At 40.2% G+C, this 21,941-nt stretch overlaps 1 protein-coding gene across 2 annotated transcripts in view; it reads right to left on the minus strand.

The window, feature by feature from the left end:
- NREP (neuronal regeneration related protein) overlaps window positions 1-21,941 on the minus strand; it is a 42,554-nt gene that overhangs the window by 18,415 nt on the left and 2,198 nt on the right. For both annotated transcript variants that reach the window (XM_073889087.1, XM_073889097.1), the window contains one exon: window positions 1,979-2,056. In XM_073889087.1, the coding sequence (XP_073745188.1) occupies window positions 1,979-2,056 (78 nt within the window). The remainder of the gene's footprint in view (window positions 1-1,978; window positions 2,057-21,941) is intronic.

The following is a 21,941-nucleotide window of genomic DNA, read 5'->3' on the forward strand; positions in this document are numbered from 1 at the left end:
AGTTGGGCCTTGTAAGAATTCAGGTAAAAATAATCCTATCTTCCTCCATCATCCCGCACCTAATGGCTCCCAGAGGACTGAGGATCTTGAGCATTCTAGAAGGCTGGAGGAGCAGGAACAGATGTGTCCAGTGGTTCCCACAGACTGGTTCTCCTGGATGCTTCTATAATTAATCTACCTCAGGTTGGATGGCCCTCTCTGCTGAGAACTGTTCGTGTATGAATCCCCTAGCTTCTCAGTAATGTGCCTCAGACAATGTAAGTCAAGATTATTTTTCTTGACTATGCAAAGATACGCTTTTCCATAAGGAAACTGCTGGGAAGGACAAATATATTATGCTTAGAGAATAATTCACATATGCAGAGAGGAAAGAAATTAACAGAAGACCTGAATCTCAGGATCCATTGTGCCATCCCTGTGGAGCATGCCTCAGTGGAGGCAAGGCCTAGGTCCTAGGTTGGGCTTCCAAGAAAAAGGGAGGCACTGTTGACCTCACTGAAGAACTTGCCTAGTCTTGCCACTCTGGTTGATGTCACCAGTATCAAAGAGAGGACTTCTGGATGGCTGAATGGGGCAGAAATAATGAAAACACTATACTCTCCCTTACCTCTTCCATTATCATGTCTTACCCTCAGCTGCTCAGATGAATTATGCCCTGAACTTCCCAGTAAAGGATGTCTAGAGTTATGCTATTGCTGCTGGTGGGGGTGCTGCTGGAGTGATGGTGTGAAGGTGTGGTGGTGAGGTGAGGTGGTTGGGGGGGGGTGGGTAGTGATGGGGCAGGGTGTGTGTCCTAGGGCGGCGGTTGGGTGCCGGTATGGTAGGGTAGTGGTGGGGTGGAGGAGGATTGGGGTGGGGTGGGGTGGTGGGGTGGTTAGAGGTGAAGTAGGGTGGTGGGGCGTGGTGGGGTGGTGTGGATTGGTATTGGGGTGATGGGGGTGTGCGTGTGTTTTAAGTAAAGCTCCAGTACACTAGCTCACTTCCACCCCACCTCTACAAGACAGTGCATGGCAGGGCCAGAATCCTTTTGTTCACCTACTTTCCTAACACTGGTTTCAACCTGGACCTTCAGAAATTCTCTGGAAGATTAAAAGTGATTTAGAATTGTTTTCTCTTAGTGCAAACTGCCAGTTGATAAATGCTGCCTGTCAGTAAAAGATAGGGAACTGCTGAAACCATTTAGTGTAAGTAAGAGTTTCTCAAACATTAAAATGTCAATAAGAGCTGGGAAAGCCTCACCATGTGTCAATTACACTTATGAAACTTCTGAATGGATATTTTATTTTCAGTGCACTTTATTTTTCTTTCTTAATTGCAAAATCAACAGGTCACTGGTAAAAAGTACAGTCCTCTCTCCTGAAGGTCAAATTGGTATTTACCTTAACAGGCAAGTCCAAAGGTATCTACCTTAAAAACTGGTAAGTGTTGGTGTTGTTGGAAATGGTGCTAAAATCCAAAATGTAAATTTGACAAATTTTTTTAATGCAGAGAATTATCACACCTAAGATGTCAGAACAAAGAAAGCATGTTTGTAGAAAATACTTTTAGGCCTAAAAATTAGAAGAAATAAAAATAATAGTTTATGTTCTGTTTCTTGGGTAATTTGATCAGACACTCAGGCACTATTACCAGACAAAAGTGTCATCATTTACTTTAATCATCATTCTTGAGTTTATCTACCCAAGAATGGAACAAAGTAGAAACCTGTAAAATGTACATTTGATAGATTCTCAATGAAAATCTGCTTTGGACTTGTCAAGAAAGGAAGATAATGTGAACTTTAAGAGTCATAGCACTTTAGGATATATATATATATATTTCTAGTGTATCTTATTTCCAAGGTCATAACAGTATCATGTTAATAGGTTCTTGCTGTAGACTAAATGGATATTAAAATAAAAAAGAAATAACTGATTCTTTTTTTAGTTGCCTCTAAATTGAAAAACATTTTTAACAAAATGGTAGCTAAGGATCTTACCTTAGGAAGGCTTCCCTCCATTTCCTTATTTGGAAATGGTTCTTGACTGACCCAGACAGAGAGCTCTGGGTAATAAACCTACAGAGACATAAAAGAACACACTTTCAGATTAAAAACAGCATCCACTCTGAAACCACATGGGATCAACTTCATGAGTTCCATCCTCAATGTCACTTCTTTCCTGATTACAATTTAGAGCACTGGAAAAGCCCTGAACCTCTTTCAGACTGTTAGAGTGCATCCAAATGTACACTGCACCCAGGAGAGTTCTGGCTACCAGTGTCTTCTAAGACTAAGTCCAGTAGAGCAAAGATGTCAATCAGTGTTCTCGTCAGCACGCTAAGTGGCAGCCTCCTGACATGACTGGCTGAGCAAACTAAGGCACTGGGGAGGCCTGACTTTCAAAGCAACCTATAGTAAGTATACTTAAAACTCCATGTTTATGAGATAAATGTGCCACACGCCCATAAAACTCTGTTAGGGGGTTATCCCAATAATGGATTAAATGGCTCAACATTATGCAGAAAGCATAAGGAGGACAGGAACAAGCAGCCTGCATTCTCCCCAGGTCCATGGGGCCACTGGCAACACTCTGCCCAGTGCCTGAAAGTAGCAAAGTGTCAGAGAGAGGCAGGGAGACAGGCAGCATTGCCATGAATGATTCAGAGAATACCAGCTGATGAATCTGGAGGTGGGGGCATGTGGAACAAGGTAGAGAGCCTGAGTGGAATTGAATAATTCTTCTTTAAATATACAAAGGGTTATTAGCATAAGAAGTTTGCTGACCAGCTGTTCTCCATCTCCAGGAAAGACAGGAGTAGGGGGTTAGGAATTAAATTACAGCATGGATTTAGGTCAGCTATAAGGAAGGACTTGGCATAAGAATTGTTAAATTACTGAAGGAATTTAGAGAGGAAAACTGTGAAATCTCCTTTAAGAAATTTAGAAACAGAATCTAACAACCATCTGCCAGAGTTAATTCACATCTGATACAGCCCTGCTTGAAGGGAGGGGAGGAAATTAGATAAGATTCCCTCCAGATCTGATTCACTAAATGCTCTAAATAAGCCTCACATTCAACAAATAATATGAAGAATCACCATCTCATTAATAGGTTAACAAACAGGCTTAATGTTGTTTTTGTTTTTGGAAGCCATAGATGTGGTAGCCTAGTCCCTGGGCTAACTGCAATGTCTTCACTGTCCTGGTCAATCCACTTGGGCAGCGGGCCTGAGCTAGGAAATGTGGATGGCTGTGTGGATTCTTTGGGAGAGTCTAACAGTAACTATCTTTGCTTTACTCCAGTAACATTATGACACATCCCAGGTTACAAAGCAGTTTTGCATACATAACCCTAATATATCCTGACAATAAACTTAGGTCTTATCATTTCAGAGATAAAAAACAGAAACTCAGAAAGGTCACCCACTTGTCCAAAGCCACACAGTGAGTATAGGATAGGACTTGAACTCAAACCAGATTTCCAGATTCCCAACTTCCCACTATACTGATGCCCTCAAATCACCCCAGAATGCAAATTGCCTACCACCTCTCTCAAAATTACACTAGTCCACAGACACCACACACATTTCTATCTTACATATTTGAGAGCTCATCCTGCAAGAATGGAAGTCTGACTTCAGACTGGGTCTGCTTTCTGGGCCAAGTGGTTCCCCCAACCTGAACCTCCTTCAGCTTTCCCCTCCTCTGCCCAGATCCTTCTGGGAGAATTCCACCATCTGCCTTGTTTGGGACAAACAAGTCACCCCTGACATTCCCTTTAACTGGGAATGGGTGAAGAAAACAAAATTGCCATCTAAAATATACAAGCTTTATTTAAGGCTTAAAACGAAGTCACAGCATACCAAATCCTACTTTGTGGTTAATTTTAAGGAGATCCCATTTGGGATCAACTATAGATTCACTTAATATAAATAGATATAAAATTCACCTAATATAAATACATTTCTACATTACTACCTTTAAGAGTAGGCTTTAAGTGCAAATTTTAAATATTATACCTATTAGCAAGAAATAAAGTTCTATTGTAAACAGAAATGATAAAAATACACGTAAAAACTTAAGCACATGGATGCAATGAAAAGTAACATCAAGTAAACGTATATCTGTGTTCTTGAGCTTTTCTGTGAGAGTCTATTTTAATAAAATGACACTGCTTTAGCATTTAACTTCCAGGTTCAAAGCATCACTACAAAACCCTCCCAAGTCCAATGTGCAGGGGAAAATAGCTAGCCTCAGAAATCATTATACTTATCATTCTTACAATTTGTTTTTCCAAGAACTTTTTTTTTTTTAAGAAAAACAGTCAATGATTTTTTTTTTGCCGAAGAACTCAGGAACATGGGTATCTGATAGCAAAACCCACAACTAAAGAAACCTCTTCCCCTAACCCAAATTTTTCTTTTGAAACAATAATTTATCTACAAATTGACCAAGGGCACTTCGAATTAGGCATTATTTAGTGTTTGAATCATCAAGTAATCATTGTCTACTTTAGGAAAAATAAATGTCATTTTGGCCTTGTGGTAAATTCTTCCAGTCTCCTTCAGAATCAGGACTTGAAGCCAAAAATGGCAGGGATAGAGGCATCTCAGTTACACTCTTAAAACTTGGCTTGGTTGGTCTCTAAGAACTCAAAATATCCCTGGATATAGCATCTAAAGGGGATGTTTAAACTTTTGTTTTTTTTGGATTTGGGAAAAGTTGGCAGATTATTGGACATATATACTACCTCCATTACAGCTTTGTTCTTTCTTTTACCTGTGGTGTTTTGAAACTCTAAAATGAAGGACTTGAGAGAAAAGATCTATGACAACCATTACCCTTGCTCTCAAATACCTCAGAATACCTTTGTCCGTGCATGCATTCGCTGCAAGTTTGGGAGGCACCTGCAGTGTGCTGGACACTGCTAGGTTCTAGGGATTATGAGAAATACTGTCCCTGCCTTCTAGGAGCACAAAAGATCATTTTATAAAAGTGTGTTTTGTGGGCTAAATTGTACATTCCCCACATACAAAATTCATGTGTCAGAATCTTAATCCCCAGTTACAATGTGTATATATTTGGAGATAGGGTCTTTAAAGAGGTAATTAAGTTAAAATGAGGTATTTAGGGGAGGCCCTAACGCAGTATGACTGGTGTTTTTATAAGGAGGAAAGGAAGACCCAGACACACACAGAGGAAGCCCACGTGAGGACAGGGGGAGAAGAGGACCATCGACAAGCCAAGGAGAGAGCCTCAGAGGAAACCAGCCCGCTGACACCTTGACTTCAGAGTTCCAGACTCCCGAATTGTGGGAAAACAAAGTTCTGTTGTTTAAGCCACCTAATCAGTGGTACTTTGTGGTGACAGCCCTAGCAAGTTAATAGTGTGCTTTAAGTGCAATTAAAGAAAAAAGAAATATATGGGTTATGTCAAAGAGAGTAGCTCTTGGAACGTGTATCAACAGACTAAAAAAACCCAAAGCCAACATTCAGCAAACCATCCAGCAGTGCTGTCAAGAGAGGAAATGGGGGTGGCGGTGAGCAGACCTGACCTGGGAGGGCATGTGATGGCTACCAGCTGCAAGCCAAGGAAGACAGTGGCCTGAGGGTTGGAATGTAATGAGCTCCATGTGGGAAAGCATCCCACGGCCAAGAGGTCTCACTGCAACTCTCCGCGGCCATCTGAGCTGCAGCACAAATGCAGGCCCATAGGCTGCCTTACCCTGTATTTTACCTGAGTTCGGAATATCAGGAGCTGCCAATGGCCCTAGGATTGGGGTTTTTGAGTACTGATCATATATGGGTCAGAAAACAGGGAGAAGTTGATTTATCTCCCTAAAGTCTATCTGTTCTTGCTCAGACCCTAAACTTGTTCATTCATTTTGGTACTAGTCAACTGATGCTCCAAAGGTGGACACATGGCTTAAACTTACTCCAATTCATTCTGTTTTCTGGATTCAAGTTTGTGTTTTCTATGAAGACCAACTAAATTAACTGTTTCTTCTTTAAACTTCATTGAGTTCTCTCTTGGTGGTGGTGATGTGCATCTCAGAAATGTAAGCGTTCCAGATAATACACATGGCACTACCTCAAAACTACTGTTCTATTACACAAGCAAACCAAAGTTTGCCTTAATCTTCACAATAGAAGATTGTATTATTTTAGCAAGAAGATACATATTATTTTAAAAACTGTCTTCCATATATAAAATAATTGTTTTGCTCTTGCTCAAGTAAAATCCTCAGAACCCCCTGGAATCCTGTTCTTCCAGAAGTTAGAAATCACAGAAACAAGCTATATCCACAACAATGAAGAAAACATGAGTGTTTGAGAAAATACAGAGGGAAGGAAACTGTTCGTGTTTTAAATTGGAGAAGATGCAAAGGTTTTGCTTGAATTCTGGGAAAGGCTAAGGGTTGATGCTTGTCACTGAATGTATTAGTTAATGCATTTTTTTTCCAGTGCTGCATTATCTCACGGACAGCTAAGTTTAAAAACAACAGAACTGACAAAACGAACCACACTGGCTTAAGCACACCAATCATGATAGGTATGTATTTAGATATCCATGAGCAGCTCTTAGGTAAAACCAATTTTCTGCTTTTACTAAATATATTTAAACCTACTACATATTTGAATAAAGGTTTATGGTAAAAATATGCTATTTCTTTCTGTTTCTTTTCCATGTATGTGATGGTTGGGTATTCAAGTTTCAATGGCCTGTCATCCAAGTTGAGAATGAAATGCTCATGCTTTCCCCTTTTTAAAATCTCTTTCTTCGTTTCTTTCTTGGCTTGTTTTACTCTCTGGATAATGCACTATGAAAAATAACTTCATTTTTCTTAAGTCCATAAGATGATTAGCTTGCCAGTAATTATTACTTGGTATCCAAATTAGAAAAATAAAATGTGGGGGAAGTCAGAGGCCACTCCTGGAAGGTCCTAAAACCATGCAAACTAGATTATCACTTAAATTCTTTTTGTAACCCTCTCCTAAGCTCTTCATTTAAAAACTTGCAGAATGTTTTCCAATAGTATGGTCCACACACAGAATCAAACGAATTGACATTTCCAGTCACTTTTATGCTGCACGTAAAATTTGAATTGTACCTGTTTATTACCCGTTTCTACCTGTATTTTTCTCTGGAAAGCAGAGTGTCATTTGGTGCCTAAGTTGGCAAACACTCTGGTTTGGGAACTGAATGAAATGAATTTGTATGTTTCTCTGTTCATTTACTGTCTTTATCAAGAGCTCTTTGAAGGGACTGTTAAAGGAGAATGATCCCCAAAGGCAGGGCCATGGCTGTCTTCAGAGCCCAAACTCATCACATATGTATACACTGCTTACTTAATTGGCTAACATACCTTCTTAGAAACCTGCCATGAAGAGGCTACATGGCTTGGTTGTTAACGACCATAATTATAAGATTATTTTCTATCCTTGGTGGAGTTGTGTGTGCTTAAGGAATACACACACATGGCCCTTTTATGACTTAACAAGGACAGGTACCCACCCCCTGCAATTAGGAAAACAGAGCAGGGCAGCAGGTGTCCAACCTGCGTAATTAATTCTTCGAACAGCAAAGGAACATATTTTCATAATCTCTCTGCCAAATTAAACAGTGTGTGTGTGTGTCTGTGTGTGTCGGCATGTGTACATGTTCTATTCTGCCTAATTGGCTGGGAGGTCATGAAAGCTGGTACTGTATTACAAGGAGAATTTATATGCATATACATGGACTTCATTTCTGCAAATACCCTTTGAAGTGGTGCTATTAAGAATATCCCTCTAAAGCGACTCTGTTCCCAGGTGTTGCTGGCCATGTGAGAGGGCAGAATGTAAACTGAAACCATAAATGAGTTACAAGGATCATTTTCTCTGAACAGCATTACATCAAAGATTAGATGGTGCCAAAAGATGATGCACTGGGCTCTCTCTCTAGAGACCCAGTCTTAGCAATCTGCCTGACCCTGCAAGTGCTGTTTGGAGTCGGAGCACACCGCTGAGGAAATGCACTGCAACCAGAAGACAAAAAATAAAATAAAATAAAAATACAGAACACTGGGCCATTCAGATAATGGAAGTAACCTCTGCCCATTCTGGAAAGCAGAGTAAGTGTCAGTTGGTGCCTAAGTTGGCAAACATTCTGGTTTGGGAACTAAATGAAACATGCAGCCACCTAAATACATATGCACGCAGGCACGCACGCACACAGGAACCGGCTGCGGTAACAATGGGTAATTACAGAGAACCGATTACCAACCCCTGACCATCGCACTCAGCTGTAAATGCCCTTTCAGGGTGCTGCTCTATTACAACACCTGCTGACACTCTCAGTTTTTCCATGGCCCGACAAGTTCTTAACCTGCAGAAATGGGGGTAAGGAGACAACCGTGGTTCAAGGGGGAAGATGATGGTTGATCTCACAAACTGCTTAAGCCCACTGGCATTCGCTTTGCTTTGGGTGCACAGGTCCACTGTGGGCACAGAAAACGTCCACCTTTTATTAACACGCAGCACAATAGGTTACTGCCAACATTACCTGTCAGGCGGGCAAAAGATGTGTAATTCTTTGTGAGTTGAGGTGTCTGAAACAAGCTGTGTCGACTTTAATAGAATCCTTTAAATTCACTCTGCTCATGGTGAAGCCATCTTGAGAGGCCGCTGATGAATATGTGGGAACCTGACAGCTGTGGAATTTTATTTCTAGATTTCAAGGAGGCAGAGAAAGGAAAAGGAAATCTCGCTGGCAACAAAACGAAAGTGTTTACATGTGAAATCAATCGTCAGCACAAAAGAGCTTTCCCAGTCATTCTGTTCCACAATATAATATGCTGCTTGTTTGGCTGCTGAGTCTTTAAAAATTTGATTTCTAAGAATAATAGCAAAGTCTTTCAAGAGCAGCAACGAATCAAGTCAGGAGCAAGCCACAAAAGGTTAACATCATTATCCAGCCTTGCTTTTTCACCACTGAGACTGTTGGGTGATGTGTCAGGGCTTTGGTGGTGTCTGGTTCAAGGCAGGGTGCAGCGGCAGCTGGTGAACACGGTTGGCTGCGAACACGTGCGTGGCACAAACTCCTCCCCCCACCCCAGCCTTGTTCCTTTCCAACAGGAACAGGCTCAGCACAAAGCAATCCACCTAAAGACTCCATAAATCCAAAAAAGGGAGTTACTGATCGAGGAATTCTCAGATTTCTGCCAAGGCACCCTCCCCTGGGCTGGAGGTCAGCCTGGTACAGTAATCAGAGCCAAATTGCGGACTGGACTCAAGGAATGAAGTTGAACACTTCAAATCTTGACTTCTAATGGATGATTTTTCTTTTCGGCGATGAAGACAAAACAAAGTACAAACAGCTGATAACAGACCAAAGTAAACCAGAAGGAAAAGTACAAGAACAAAGCTTGGAAACAAATCTCAGAAGGGATATCTAAGAAGAGATTTTCCAAGCAAAGGGAAAAACAGCTTTTTAAAGCTCTGGTTTGAGATTAAGCAGTTTGTGAATGAACAATAAGAAAGTAAAGGCCACAAAACCAGATATTTGCTCTTTTCAGCAGGAAAAAAGAAATGCTGGCCTTTGTTAACTAGCGACACACACACACACACACACACACACACACACACACACACACACAGCACCCCTCAGGCATTTAAGCACAGCATAAGCTTTTCCTTGCCCCCATGACCTCAACAAATATGTTAATAAAATCTTTTACCTCCCTGGAGTGGAACCAGAGTAAATATTTACTTAACACATTGAGTTTCTAAGTCTGGACCACCTTATTCCCTTATAGAAATTGGTTTTCACTTGTAATTAAGAAATTAGAAACACTACATCTAGCAATGTTTCTTCTACTTTTAAGGTGAAAGAAGAGCAGGGAAGTAGGAAGGGGGGGGAGAAGGAGACAGAGAAAGAAGAAAACTCTATTGTGCCCCGTACCACAGACTGCACTTGTGAATTTCTGAGCAAAAGTCTGTGCCACTAACGAGGGTAATGCTGCCATCTTGCTTTCCAATACCAGACATCGGGAGTTAGCCCTGCTTCTTCCAAGCACATTCCAAGGTTATTAGGAAACATCCAGACTTGCTTTTATTAGCTGGTTTAAATAATTTTGGGTATGCTAGGCTTCACCTTCAAATAACTGTAAGATGTAAGTCTGATTTCTACTTACCAAGAATGCCTTTTTTTCTTTCCTCTTGTCCTAAAGAATGTGCTACTCATTAAAATCTTAGGAAAATTTTCACCAACAACATAGAAGAAAAAGTCCTCAAATATCCGTTTCTTTTGTTAAAGCCGTCAATCAAAGGGCAGTAAAGTATTTTGGGCTTTTTTGTTTGTTTGTTTTTTAATCTAGACATAAGGATTTTGGATTTTTCTTGGTCTGGGTGGAGGACGAGATAGCCAGTTGCTTTTGAGGAGTTTGTGGACATATCAAAGCATTCCTCTGACCGACATGTTCAAGACTGAGCTTTCCAGAAAATGTGCATTTTGTCGCAAAGTGCTCATTCCCAAAGAAATTGGTCACTCTCTCCATCCATGTGCCCTCTCCTGCTGGCAGCTGCAAACCCCCCAGCACTGAGTAAAAGTCATTTCACGGCTCCACCGTGTCCCACGCTGCCTTGGTCGTTTAAAGACTGCTATCTCTTAAACAACAAACAGCATCATAACAGATCACCAGATTTGGAGGGAAAGCCATTTCTATTGTGAGAGGATGTAATTAAAATTGGTTTAAATCAGATGCTAGCTGATTATCTTACAAGAAGTTTGGCTTAAAAAAAAAAAAAAAGACAAATATAGCCAGATCTGTACCCACAAGCTGTAAGCGCTCAGGTCACACAGAGGCCACTGAGAGGCTTACGTATGAAAACTGGCAAAAAACTAAAAGGAACAGAGTAAGATTAGGATGGATGTGCCAGTTAGCTCTGTTTGAGGGCAGAGAGGGTTTGCTCTCAGTAGCCATGTGTCGCTGCAGTCCCTGTGGAAAGCCTGCTGTTAGAGCAGCAACTCTGGCTTGGTTATGTTAAGATTTTGGATCTGATTAAACCCAAGCTACACTGGTCATCACAGCTTTGTCTTTTTTTGCATTTTCCCTGGAAGGAAATATTTAGAACAAAACAAGTATCTAGCAATCACTGCAGCTAATTACAAAGGGCATTTGCTGAGAAACCAAATTGTTTGAATATGACCCCCAAATGAACTCTTAAAACAACTTCTCAGATGGCCTAGCAATGCACAAAATCAGAATAGCTTTCCTTCATCAAATGTATTTGGAATCATGTTCACTGTAACTTTTCAACATTCCCATTTAAAAACAAACTGCTTAAAGGAAATTAAAAGTTTATCTTTGTCAATGATCTTCAAATATACAAACTGTATATAGTTGACCCTTTAACAACATCGAGGTTAGGAGCCCTGAGGCCCTGCGCAGGCAAAAATCTGTGTATAACTTATGACTCCCCCTAAACCTACCTATTAATAGCCTAGTGTTGACCAGAAGACTTACCAGTAACAGAGTCAGTTAACACATATTCCATATGTCATATATATTATATACTGTATTCTCACATAAAGTAAGCTAGAGAAAAGGAAATATTACTAAGAAAATCATAAAAAAATACACTGACAGTACTGTATTTAAAAAAAAAATCTGCATATAAGTGTACCAGTGCAGTTCAAATCTGTGTTGTTCAAGGGTCAGTTCTACTACATAAAAATATAAAGTGATCCTAATTGAGGAAGAAAATAAACACATATTAGCCCAGAGAGACAGTGTATAAACTACCAAGAATGGTAATTCAGGAAGAAAAACAAATTTAACCTGACTCCATTTGGAAACTTTTAATTAATGTAGAAATGCAGATAGTTCTAAGACAGAAAAATGGAAAAACAGAGATGGGCTAACAAGCCAATTATTAGTTATTACCATCATGAAGGTACTAAACAATAAATAACAAGGTATGTAGCATTTGATCCTCAGATTACATGTGGAGTACTGTATTCAATCACAGTGAAAGGGCGTTCCTCTGGCTTTCTCTAAGCAATGTAAGAGTAGCTGATCAATTTAGTAAAAATCCACATTAATAATCAGATGAATTGTTTCTATGATGCCAAAGAACAAGTTTAATTGAATTTCTGATTGAATTGATTGTGACAGTGTAGACAGTTAAGCTTCATATAATAAAATTAAACTTTAAAAAGCAGTCCTCATAAAAAAGAAAAAATATGCTTAATAAAGATGAAAAGATGTGGAGACTTGGCTCCCAGACCTTGATAACAAGATCAGAACAATTTAAGATTCTATTATCAAGAAGTGAGCCAAACATCCAAGGGCCAGGGGCATTTCATGATGTATAATTAGACCCAAGTCTCTACAGGGCAGCATGAAATGGAGACTCAGTTATAGTCCACAGCATCTAGGCTTCAGAAACAGGCAAACCCAGGTAATTAAGGATCACAGTTATACACAGGAGAAGAACTCAGAGAAGATGTGGGCAGAATTTCTGATGCTGGAGTAACTGAACTGGTTGGGCACATAATCTCAATTATCCAGCCAATTAATCAAACAGTATGTACTACATACCTACTTTCTGTGAGGTCTTGAGTATTTGGTAGGTAGCTTTCAATCCTATAGAATGAACATCTTATCAAGAGTACATCCCATTAATTTGGGCTGAAAGTGCCAAAGTAACAAACACATTTTTTTCAAAAAAGTTTTTTTTTAGAACGAAGTCACCAAATCCTGGGATGTCTATCCAGGAAAGAAGTGGGCTTATAATTAGGTCATCTTTTCAAACTTGAATTCTTTGAACCATGTAACAACTGGAAGTCCCTGACAGCACATGTTTCAAAGCGTGGATCCATTCCCTGCACACTCTTCATCCTTTCAGCCACTACTCACTGAGTCCCCACAGTGCAGGAGGCACTAGGCTAAGTATTCAACCATGTGCTGCCAAACCCACACAACACACTGATACACTAAGATTCAGCAACCGCCTGGCAAAACAAGAACAGACTTCCAGATTGTGGTCCCAAGAAGCCTTCTGGGTAACTTTCACTACGATCACTTAATGAAGGGCATGAAACAGTACTTCTTGGAAAAGTACTTAATAACAATCCCTTACTTGGGTCATGTTTATTACTATCTTAGTAAGTTTGATCCATCTAACTACTCACTCTAGCTTTTCCTTGACAGTTCTGAATATTGGCTGCCAAAGATGCACTCTCTTCTCCTAATTTCTCCTCTTTCCTGTCCAAGGACAGGCTCTATATCTGACACTGACTTTGTCCAAAAGCGTCCTCAAAATGCCTAGACCCACTTTAAACACAACTTTTGTAGATTTCTCCCTGTTCAGCCACCAGACTGCAGTACTTTTCCCTGCTGGAATTGTATCAAACACAATTCAGACAGGAAGGCTGTTACCTGCTCCAGTAATCAAAGGACAGTGGTGTGTGATGGTGATCTGAGTACCGGTTGGAGTGGAGAAGGGAGAGGAGCTAGAGCCGGACAACTACACCAAACTTCTGTGCACATTATGAATCTCCCTCTTGTTCTAATCAATTATTGGCTCATATTATTACTGGCAACCACTACTCAGCTATTCTCCCTTTCTTTCCGATTAGTGGCTCTGGTTCCCAATTTCAGCTTCAACGGGGCAAATAGACCTGCCTTTCACTGGCCACATTCTCTTCTGGATCTTCTCTTTCCTTTTTCAGACACAAGCCACATTTTATTTTAGTCTATGAAAGTAAGGATGAATGTTGAACGAGCACGGTCTAAAATTGAGGGTTTAAGAACATCTCCAGCTAGATAATCCTAACACTTTTTAGGGCACTATGCTTAGAATGGAAACCACTCTCAGGTAGTAACAGGCAATGATTTTATTTATGAAGATTTCATCACCTTGGGACACCAGAGCTGGTGATGCTCTGCCATCATGACTGCCTTAGGCTGCTGACGCACCAAGCGTGGAACTGCTGGGAAAACAGCATCCCTGACCCCACACGGAACGGCGCCACATGGCCTGTTTTGGAGGACATGTGTGACTCTACCCCAGAATGAGATTTCTCCTTTAGCAGACCATTCCAAGTGAACTTTTTGGACGCTCTTAGGACCTCTTCTGTTGAAAGATGTGTACGAGAAGGGAGCTGTTTATATAGTGGGCTTACGTTTCATTTCACTATCCCCCTACCTCCCCGGACACTGAGTCTTCCTTAATGATCAGGGAAGGGGGGCTTTTCAGCAGTCAATTCAGAATCTGTCCATGCTCATCTCATTTCCTGGGCCATAAGTTTTATAACCTGAGCTGTCACAGTTCTGCAAAGTATTGGGCTGTTACTAGCTATAAATCTCAAGGTGAGTCACCTGTTTCTGCCCAGAAATAACCGATCTCCATGTATCCACGACTACTGACTCATTCATTTATTCCATAGACATTTACTGATCACTAAGGATGTGCCAGTTCCTGGATAGGTACTGAAGCAGCGATCAGACTGGTTCAGAGATGTCGTGGGATCTGTTCTAAGGTCCCATTAGAACATGTCAATGAAGGTTAGGGCTTCCTTCCACTTTGTGAAAAGAGAATGCCAATCAACTTCACTAGCTGTTCTAGAGTTCCCTTTCAGTGATGAAACTTTTCCGTATCTGAATTCACCATCCTGACTGTAGAGGAAAAGAAAAAAAACAAAACCAAGGCATCACAGCCTCAGCTGCTACCAAAAAGAGGGATGATGCTCTTTTACTAGGGGTCAGTGTTCTTGTTTCGAGTTTACAGTCTTGGAGGGTAGAAAAACAGATTGGCAGAAATAAGCCAGCCAACGAGTAGAATGTTGTAAGTGTGATGCTTGTATAGAGGAGCACGAGATTATTCCTGCTGGATGTGCAGGGCTGAGTTTTGTAGAGGAGCTGTCATCTAAACTCAGACTCGAAAAATGGCTTGATTTTTGTCAGAAGGAGCATTCTTTCTAGGACTGAGTAAGCAAAGACACAAGAGGGACTCCTGAGGTATGTTTAGAGTAACAAGTAGCTGGTCCCTCTAGGAAAATATATTCCAGCATTGTTAGAAATAAAAGATGCATTTACATAGTTCTTGGCATGGCTGCCCAGCCACAGAAATTAAACTTATGAAGGTCTAAACACAGAAATTATAGAATAAATTACTTAAAAGTATGAGGTGAGGGTAGGCATAAAAAATTCAAGGAACCATGCTTACCTATGTTACTTTTACCAAGAGAATCGGGTAAGTCCAGCCTCATCTGATGGGACTAAAAGAGCTAGTGAAATCATTTCACATTGAAAATCTCGAAGCTGGGGCCCCTGGGTGGCTCAGTCAGTTGGGCATCTGCCTTTGGCTCAGATCATGATCCCAGGGTCCTGGGATTAAGTCCCACATTGGGTACCCTGCTCAGCAGGGGAGCCTGCTTCTCCCTCTCCCTCTGCCTGCTGCTTCCCCTGCTTGTGCTGTCAAGTAAGTTTTAAAATCTTAAAAAAAAAAAAAAAAAAGACAAAAAGAAAAGCTCGAAGCTGATGTATTCTAAGCTAGGAGTCTGTGCTATATCCAGAAAAAATTCCAGAAAAATCCGTCTCAGTCTTGGCTTTCCCCAACTTTTGTGTATCATGTGATGAGATTCCCTTCAAATGGTCACTAAACTATTGACTAACTTAGTAACAGCCTGCAGACCTCAAATTATAAACAATTTTATGATGATGATGTCAGTGTTGGCTTGAATTTTGAGTAAGTGTGTCTGGCAAATTGGGAAGAAGTGGAAAGAGAGAACCAACTGGGTCCCTGTGGTTGCAGCTGATGAGCACATGGCTACACCCAGTTCGCCCCACAGAAGGAAGTGTGGTGCCTCCTTCCAGCCAACTGGCACGGCAGCAACGCCCTCTCTGGCCATGCAGGCAATGACACAGCTGCTGGAATTTGCTAGGGGACAGGCTGCCACCTTCTCGAGAGAAAGTGGCCCCTGCTCCCTTCTTCCTTCCCAATTCTGTGTAGCTAAGGCCCTTCCTCCTCTCCACCACTCCACCCCCGCCCAAGGACAACAAGGGGCAGCAACACAATAAGCTCACACCTAACCAGAAGTACATGTAAGTCTGTGATGTTTTCTGTTGGGCAGTCAGAAGACGAAGAACCTGACAGGTTGGAACCTGAGTGCTAGCCTTGGGTCATCTCTAAGATGCCAACTTGGTGGCTTCCTCTGGCTTAGCACATCACGTCCTGACTTCTAGGTCTAGTTTGTGAGGTCTGTTCTTGACAGCACAGGGGCCCTAAATAGGAAGGACAGTCCCTACTGTATAAAAATGCATTATGCTGGGCGCTTGGGTGGCTCAGTTGGTTGAGTGCCTTCGGCTCGGGTTATGGTCCTGGAGTCCCGGGATCGAGTCCCGCATCGGGCTCCCTGCTCAGCGGGGAGTCTGCTTCTCCCTCTGACCCTCTTCCCTCTCGTGCTCTCTATCTCTCATTCTCTCTCTCTCAAATAAATAAATAAAATCTTAAAAAAAAATGCATTATGCTTACTTACTCTTGCAAGCATACCTTTCTAATGTATTCCCCTTATCTAGAATTCACTTTTCTCTCACCTAAATCTATCCAAATATTTTTAATTCTTCATTCACTTAATAATTATTAAGGACTAGTGTTAAGCCCTAGGGATAAAAAGTTTAAGAAGGCATGGTACCTGCTCTTAAGGAACAAACAGTCCACTTCTAGGTTTCAAATTTAATGCCAACTCCAATCACTTACTATTAAACTCTATACTGAGGATTTTGAAATCATATTCAGGCTGAATAATAATGAGTATCAAGCTTGATTAGCAATGTCTGCCACAGGTGCAGCAGGAGGTGGTGGTGGCATGCATATTTGCCATCTCGGGGTCTAGCTTAATTTCTGCCTCCTTAAAAAAAATTTTACCCTATCATCCCCATTCCCAAGTGTTCAATAATAGCATTCTTCTGCATCTTACAATTTAGAACTAGATTATACCGCATGACATTAAATTTGTCACACACGTTAGTCTTCCTTCCACAACTAAAATATAAGTTGACTGAGGGCAGAGGCCAAGTGTGCAACTTCTGTAATGCAAAAGAACTAAGCACAAATAAAATGCTCAAAAAATACTTGTTCAGTTGGCATGGGAATAGAGGCACAATCCTACCATTAACTCTTCTCATTCTCTTCAGTACATTCAGGCATGGTACCTTTGTGTTCTCAGGGTCATCTTCATAGTATCACAGAATCAGATTATACAAGAAGTTAAGTGAGGGCTTTAAAGATCCAGTACTGGGGTCAGAGCTCCTCCTGGATCCCAGAGGGGATTCTTATGGCTACAGGAAACGTTGCTGTGAGCTTTGAGCACGACAGCTGGATCAAACCTAGTGTATCACCAGGTTGATTAGAGTGTGGTTCTAAAAGCCAGTCAATGTGAGCAATTGCAGGCCACACTCTTTTGGCAAGTGGCTTTATGGCCTAACCACAACTTCTGTCTCTTGTTAATAAATAATGGAAAATAATTTACTATGAAAACTAAAATTACATTCACTTCAACTTCCTAGCTCCTAGAAGAAGGTAAGGATACAAATTACTTCCAGATCACCAAAACTAAACATGATCCCGTCATTAAGGATGAATTTTTTAAAAGTCCAAGCCAATATTTATTGAGCTTTTAACATGTATTTAAAACTCTATTAAGCACTGCATATGAAGTTAACCCTCTGGGAGCCTATAATTTTTTGGTGAACGGAAGAAATGAATCTGATCCAACCAACAAATAATTCAGGAGAATATAATCTATGTTACACCCAGGTTAATACCATCTCATTGCTACTAATAACTGAATTGATATTTAGAATTTAGTTGAGAGCCATGTTAATGCTTAAATCCCAAACCATTAGAGATGCTAACACTTGTCATGCACTAGCAGATCAATTTCAGCGTCACTGCTATTTTTTAAACCACTGAGACAGAAATCCTTGAAGCTGTCCCTACCTGCAAAATATGTCTAGAAATATCCATTTCGGATAAATTTAGACCCAATAAATGGTATTTTTAGCAACCATAATTTCTACAGATGTGGGCTAAGATTTCCAATTCAAAGCAAAGGAGTTTAAAATTGGAATGTTTTAATATGTCTTGATCAACCAAGATGACATAGCCAAGTACATTCAGTACATTTTCCTCTGATATATTCAAATTGGATTTGCTGATAAGATTTCCTTATCCCTAGTCTTTTCCTGTATAACAAAGGAACTACACAGATCATTCAGGCAAATCCTTCCCACTCCTCTGTCACTCCAGCCACATTTTGAATAACCAAGATGAATCAGGAAATCAAGTTTTTTGTTTTAAGCACAATTATTCCAATAACTATGTCAATGCTCCATTTCACTTTGGCTGTGAGGATAAGACCTTAAAAGACTTTTCAGCCAGGAATACCACTACGAAAAAATATGTGCCAGACCAAGGAAGCCAGTCAGTCCAAAGTGGATGAATGCTTAATGTATAACACTCATCACCTAGAGGTTCCTCATCTAATTTTGTGAAGTATTCATATTTTATTTTTTTTGAAGTATTCACATTTCAGAAGTATATCTTTCTACTTTAGAAGTATTCATTTTAAGATTTAAAATAAAGTGGATTCTTTAATATACTTATGATGATCTCCTTTACATACGAGTTTTTAAGAATTCTATCAGGTTAAAATAGAGTGACATTCTGAGTAACTGTTTATTCCAAGATTTCTGCTCAAATGCCTTCTCCTGTCTGAATTATCTATATAACTCAAGAGGAAGCTGGACTGGGGTTAAAGCTGGATAGACAATCCCTACTGTCCTAATTCCCCAAACACTCCCCAATCTCCCCCTCATAGTGTGCTGGAAGGTCCTGTGTAGGATAGCACCATATAAAATTACCCTCCTAGCTACTCTTCAGCATCTCCCTAATCAACTGAGCAACCTGTAATGTAAATTTACATTCCAAAGCCCAATGGCACAGCTACCCATAGGACCTCATCCCTCCAATCTTTGTCTTTCTCTTTAAACAAGAAAACCTTATGTTAATGGAGAGATTATTCAAAGAGTCTCCTTGTAAGCCCATGAATGCCACTTCACAGACTGTACAAAAAGCAGAACCCTATGAACGGTACAATAGAGTCAACTCATCTTTTTGAAAAGCTCAGCATCAGCCTTTGAGAGAACTTGAATTGTTCCAATTCCTAGATCTCTGTTAAAACATAATAAATCCATGTGTATGCCACTGTGAGTCCATGCACACACATACGCAAAGGCAGGTTTACTGCACAGAGGGTAGTCATGTTGAATATCAGGACTTAACCCTGACATTGGATTAAATAGTTCATTTTTTCAAACTATTCAATAAGATCATCTGCTCATTCTGAAGTATTTTCTTCTCATTGACGTATCTGAAGTGTCTTTAAAATAAAACACCTAAACACCGAAAACTCACATAAAATGTATCTTAGAAATTCAAATTTAGCAAAAAGCCAAATCTAAATTAAAGACCTATAGACAATCTCTACAGACTCAAAATACCTTGTTAATTGCAAAAATAAATAAAAAATGGGCAACTGGAAAAATGCACATTTACTACATAACCTAAAAAGTTTGGGAATGAATGACTGAAAAGAACACTCTGGTCAACTAAGACACAGCAAACTATACTCAAAATTACACCTTTTAACAGTACTGAGTTGTACAACACAATACATTGTAATCTATAAATATTGTGCCATCCCCCGCCCCCTGGAATTGTGCTCAGAGAGTCCCCTACACAGAATACAATGTGATTAGTGCCTGGGAGAGTTAACAAAGTGGTTGTATTTTTTTTGATAACGCAAAGGGACTCTAGGATTCTTGAGTTTCTTCAAATTACTGTTGTGAAACATAATCATTTGGGGGTATGTAAAATGTCTAGATACTGAATCGCTCTGTTTTGAATTCTGAGGTCTACCAGTAATTTCTTACCGTGGAGTGAGCTGATTATAAATTTGTATTTGGCATAAGCCCTTAACAAAACCAGCTAAATACACTGAAATTAGATCCTCTTTAGTATTTAAAATTATGTAAATGGAAATACACATTTAACAGAAAAGGCATGTTCATATATTTTCCAGAGGTGGCCAGGTGTTAGATCTACTGCTTCCCTAGCCAAAGTTTCTCTTGTATGTTGGCTGAGTCTTTAAGTAAGCCAGTTACAGAGATCAGCAAAGTAATTCCAGTTTTAATCAAAGGAAGGAAAATAACTTCATTTTGCCAAAAAGGAGAAAAGGAGGTGCCACTAATAACAGTTTTTTAAAGAATAAAATGGAAACTTCTTTTTAACATTAATATACGCAAAGACTTCTAAGAGCTCAGGCCTCCCGGAATAAGCGAATTGCTAGAAAGTTACTTGGAATCACCCACAGACAATAACTGTCGGTGGTTTCATTTCAGGCAATGGGCTTGTGCCAAAAGGGACTGACATCTTGATGAAAGGATCACCAAAAAGTTGTGAGAATTTTTCCATGAGTAAAAATCCTTCCAAGAGCAACAAACTGTGATTTCTCATTCTGCCACCAAACATAAAGGACAACTGTAAGAAATTAACAACATGTAATAATAATTCAGGTTTGCTCTTCTGCATTCAAATCGTTCCAACTTTCATTCTCGGCTTTGGCACATACGCTGGCCTTTCACGAAGCTCATTCCACTCACTAATACAGAAAGATGATATTTACTCTTGAAGCCTGACCTATAGGGCTAGTTCTGGCAGGGCTAGCGGTCAAATTTATGTTTAACCAAACTGGTCACCTGACATATTACAACATACATGAACTTTCATGGTCTACCTATGGTGACACAGAGGGTAAGATTCTAGATAAAGAGCTACAAGACAAGCTGATGGGGCGAGTCTCAGTGAAAAGAAAAATAAACAAAAATACTTTGTGGCAGTTCATTTTATTACCATCCTAGCACTCTATGACAATGACTGATTAGGAATTTAATATGAAGTTAGGAACCGTGTGCACAAAACCCACTGACCAGTTTAATTTTCTGTTCATCCCTTTTGCCCTTCCACCTTAAGTTCCTTAATTTGGCCACTATGCTCTAAGTCCGAGCAAGAGCTATTTTACTTGAGGCTTTGACACCCACCTGTTGAACTGACAGGTGAGGCATACACAAAAAATAAAGAGCTTACTTGCTAATAGGATTCAAACTGAACTCATTTAATTGCTCTGATTCATTCTTCTCTTTGGGAAGCTTATACTTGGGTTGTTCTCAAAGAAAACATCAAGTATATCAGATTCAATTTTGATTCATTAAATTCCACCCTCGTTTTAAAAAAAAAAACGCCTAAAACTAAATTTGGAAATCACACATTCTAAGTGGCAAAGAGGTGTTTTAGAGAGTATAAACATCTGCAGTGAGACATGCTGTACTTAACTGAAAAGCTGCAGGACATTTCTATTATTTTTTGCAGTCCAACCTTATTTCCAAGGAGGACATTTTTTCACAGGAGGTCAGTATACTTAATCAGCTGCTTCTAATGCGGACTTCATCGCTTTTGCTCTTTCATCAGTCATCAAACACGAAACTGCCCTCTCTGTGGATCATAATACTTGTCTGAAATAGTCACACTTTCCTTTAGAGGTAGCATGCTTGACTTCTAAAACTGAGCAGATGCCTCTCAGAAGTGAAGTCATATATTTGCAAAAAGTATCAATGCTAATACCATTTGAGATACAAGAAACAGAGTATATTAATATCAAAGTCCGTGCTCTCCATATGGATTGCTCTGAAGGAGAGCAGAGACTACGGCTGTTTGGTTAGCGGGATACAGACTCCTACTCCGTGGGTAAGTTCTGGCTACCTCTAAACTAGGACCCACTGCGTTGTCTAACACCTACTGCTGCCCCCTCTTCCGTGCATGTCACGACACATCACTCTTCTTAAGGAACAGAACGG

This window comes from Callorhinus ursinus, unplaced genomic scaffold (assembly GCF_003265705.2).
Source record: "Callorhinus ursinus isolate GAN/ISIS: 27379988/994484 unplaced genomic scaffold, GSC_fseal_2.0 scaffold3, whole genome shotgun sequence".
In the NCBI taxonomy this organism is placed as follows: Eukaryota; Metazoa; Chordata; class Mammalia; order Carnivora; family Otariidae; genus Callorhinus; species Callorhinus ursinus.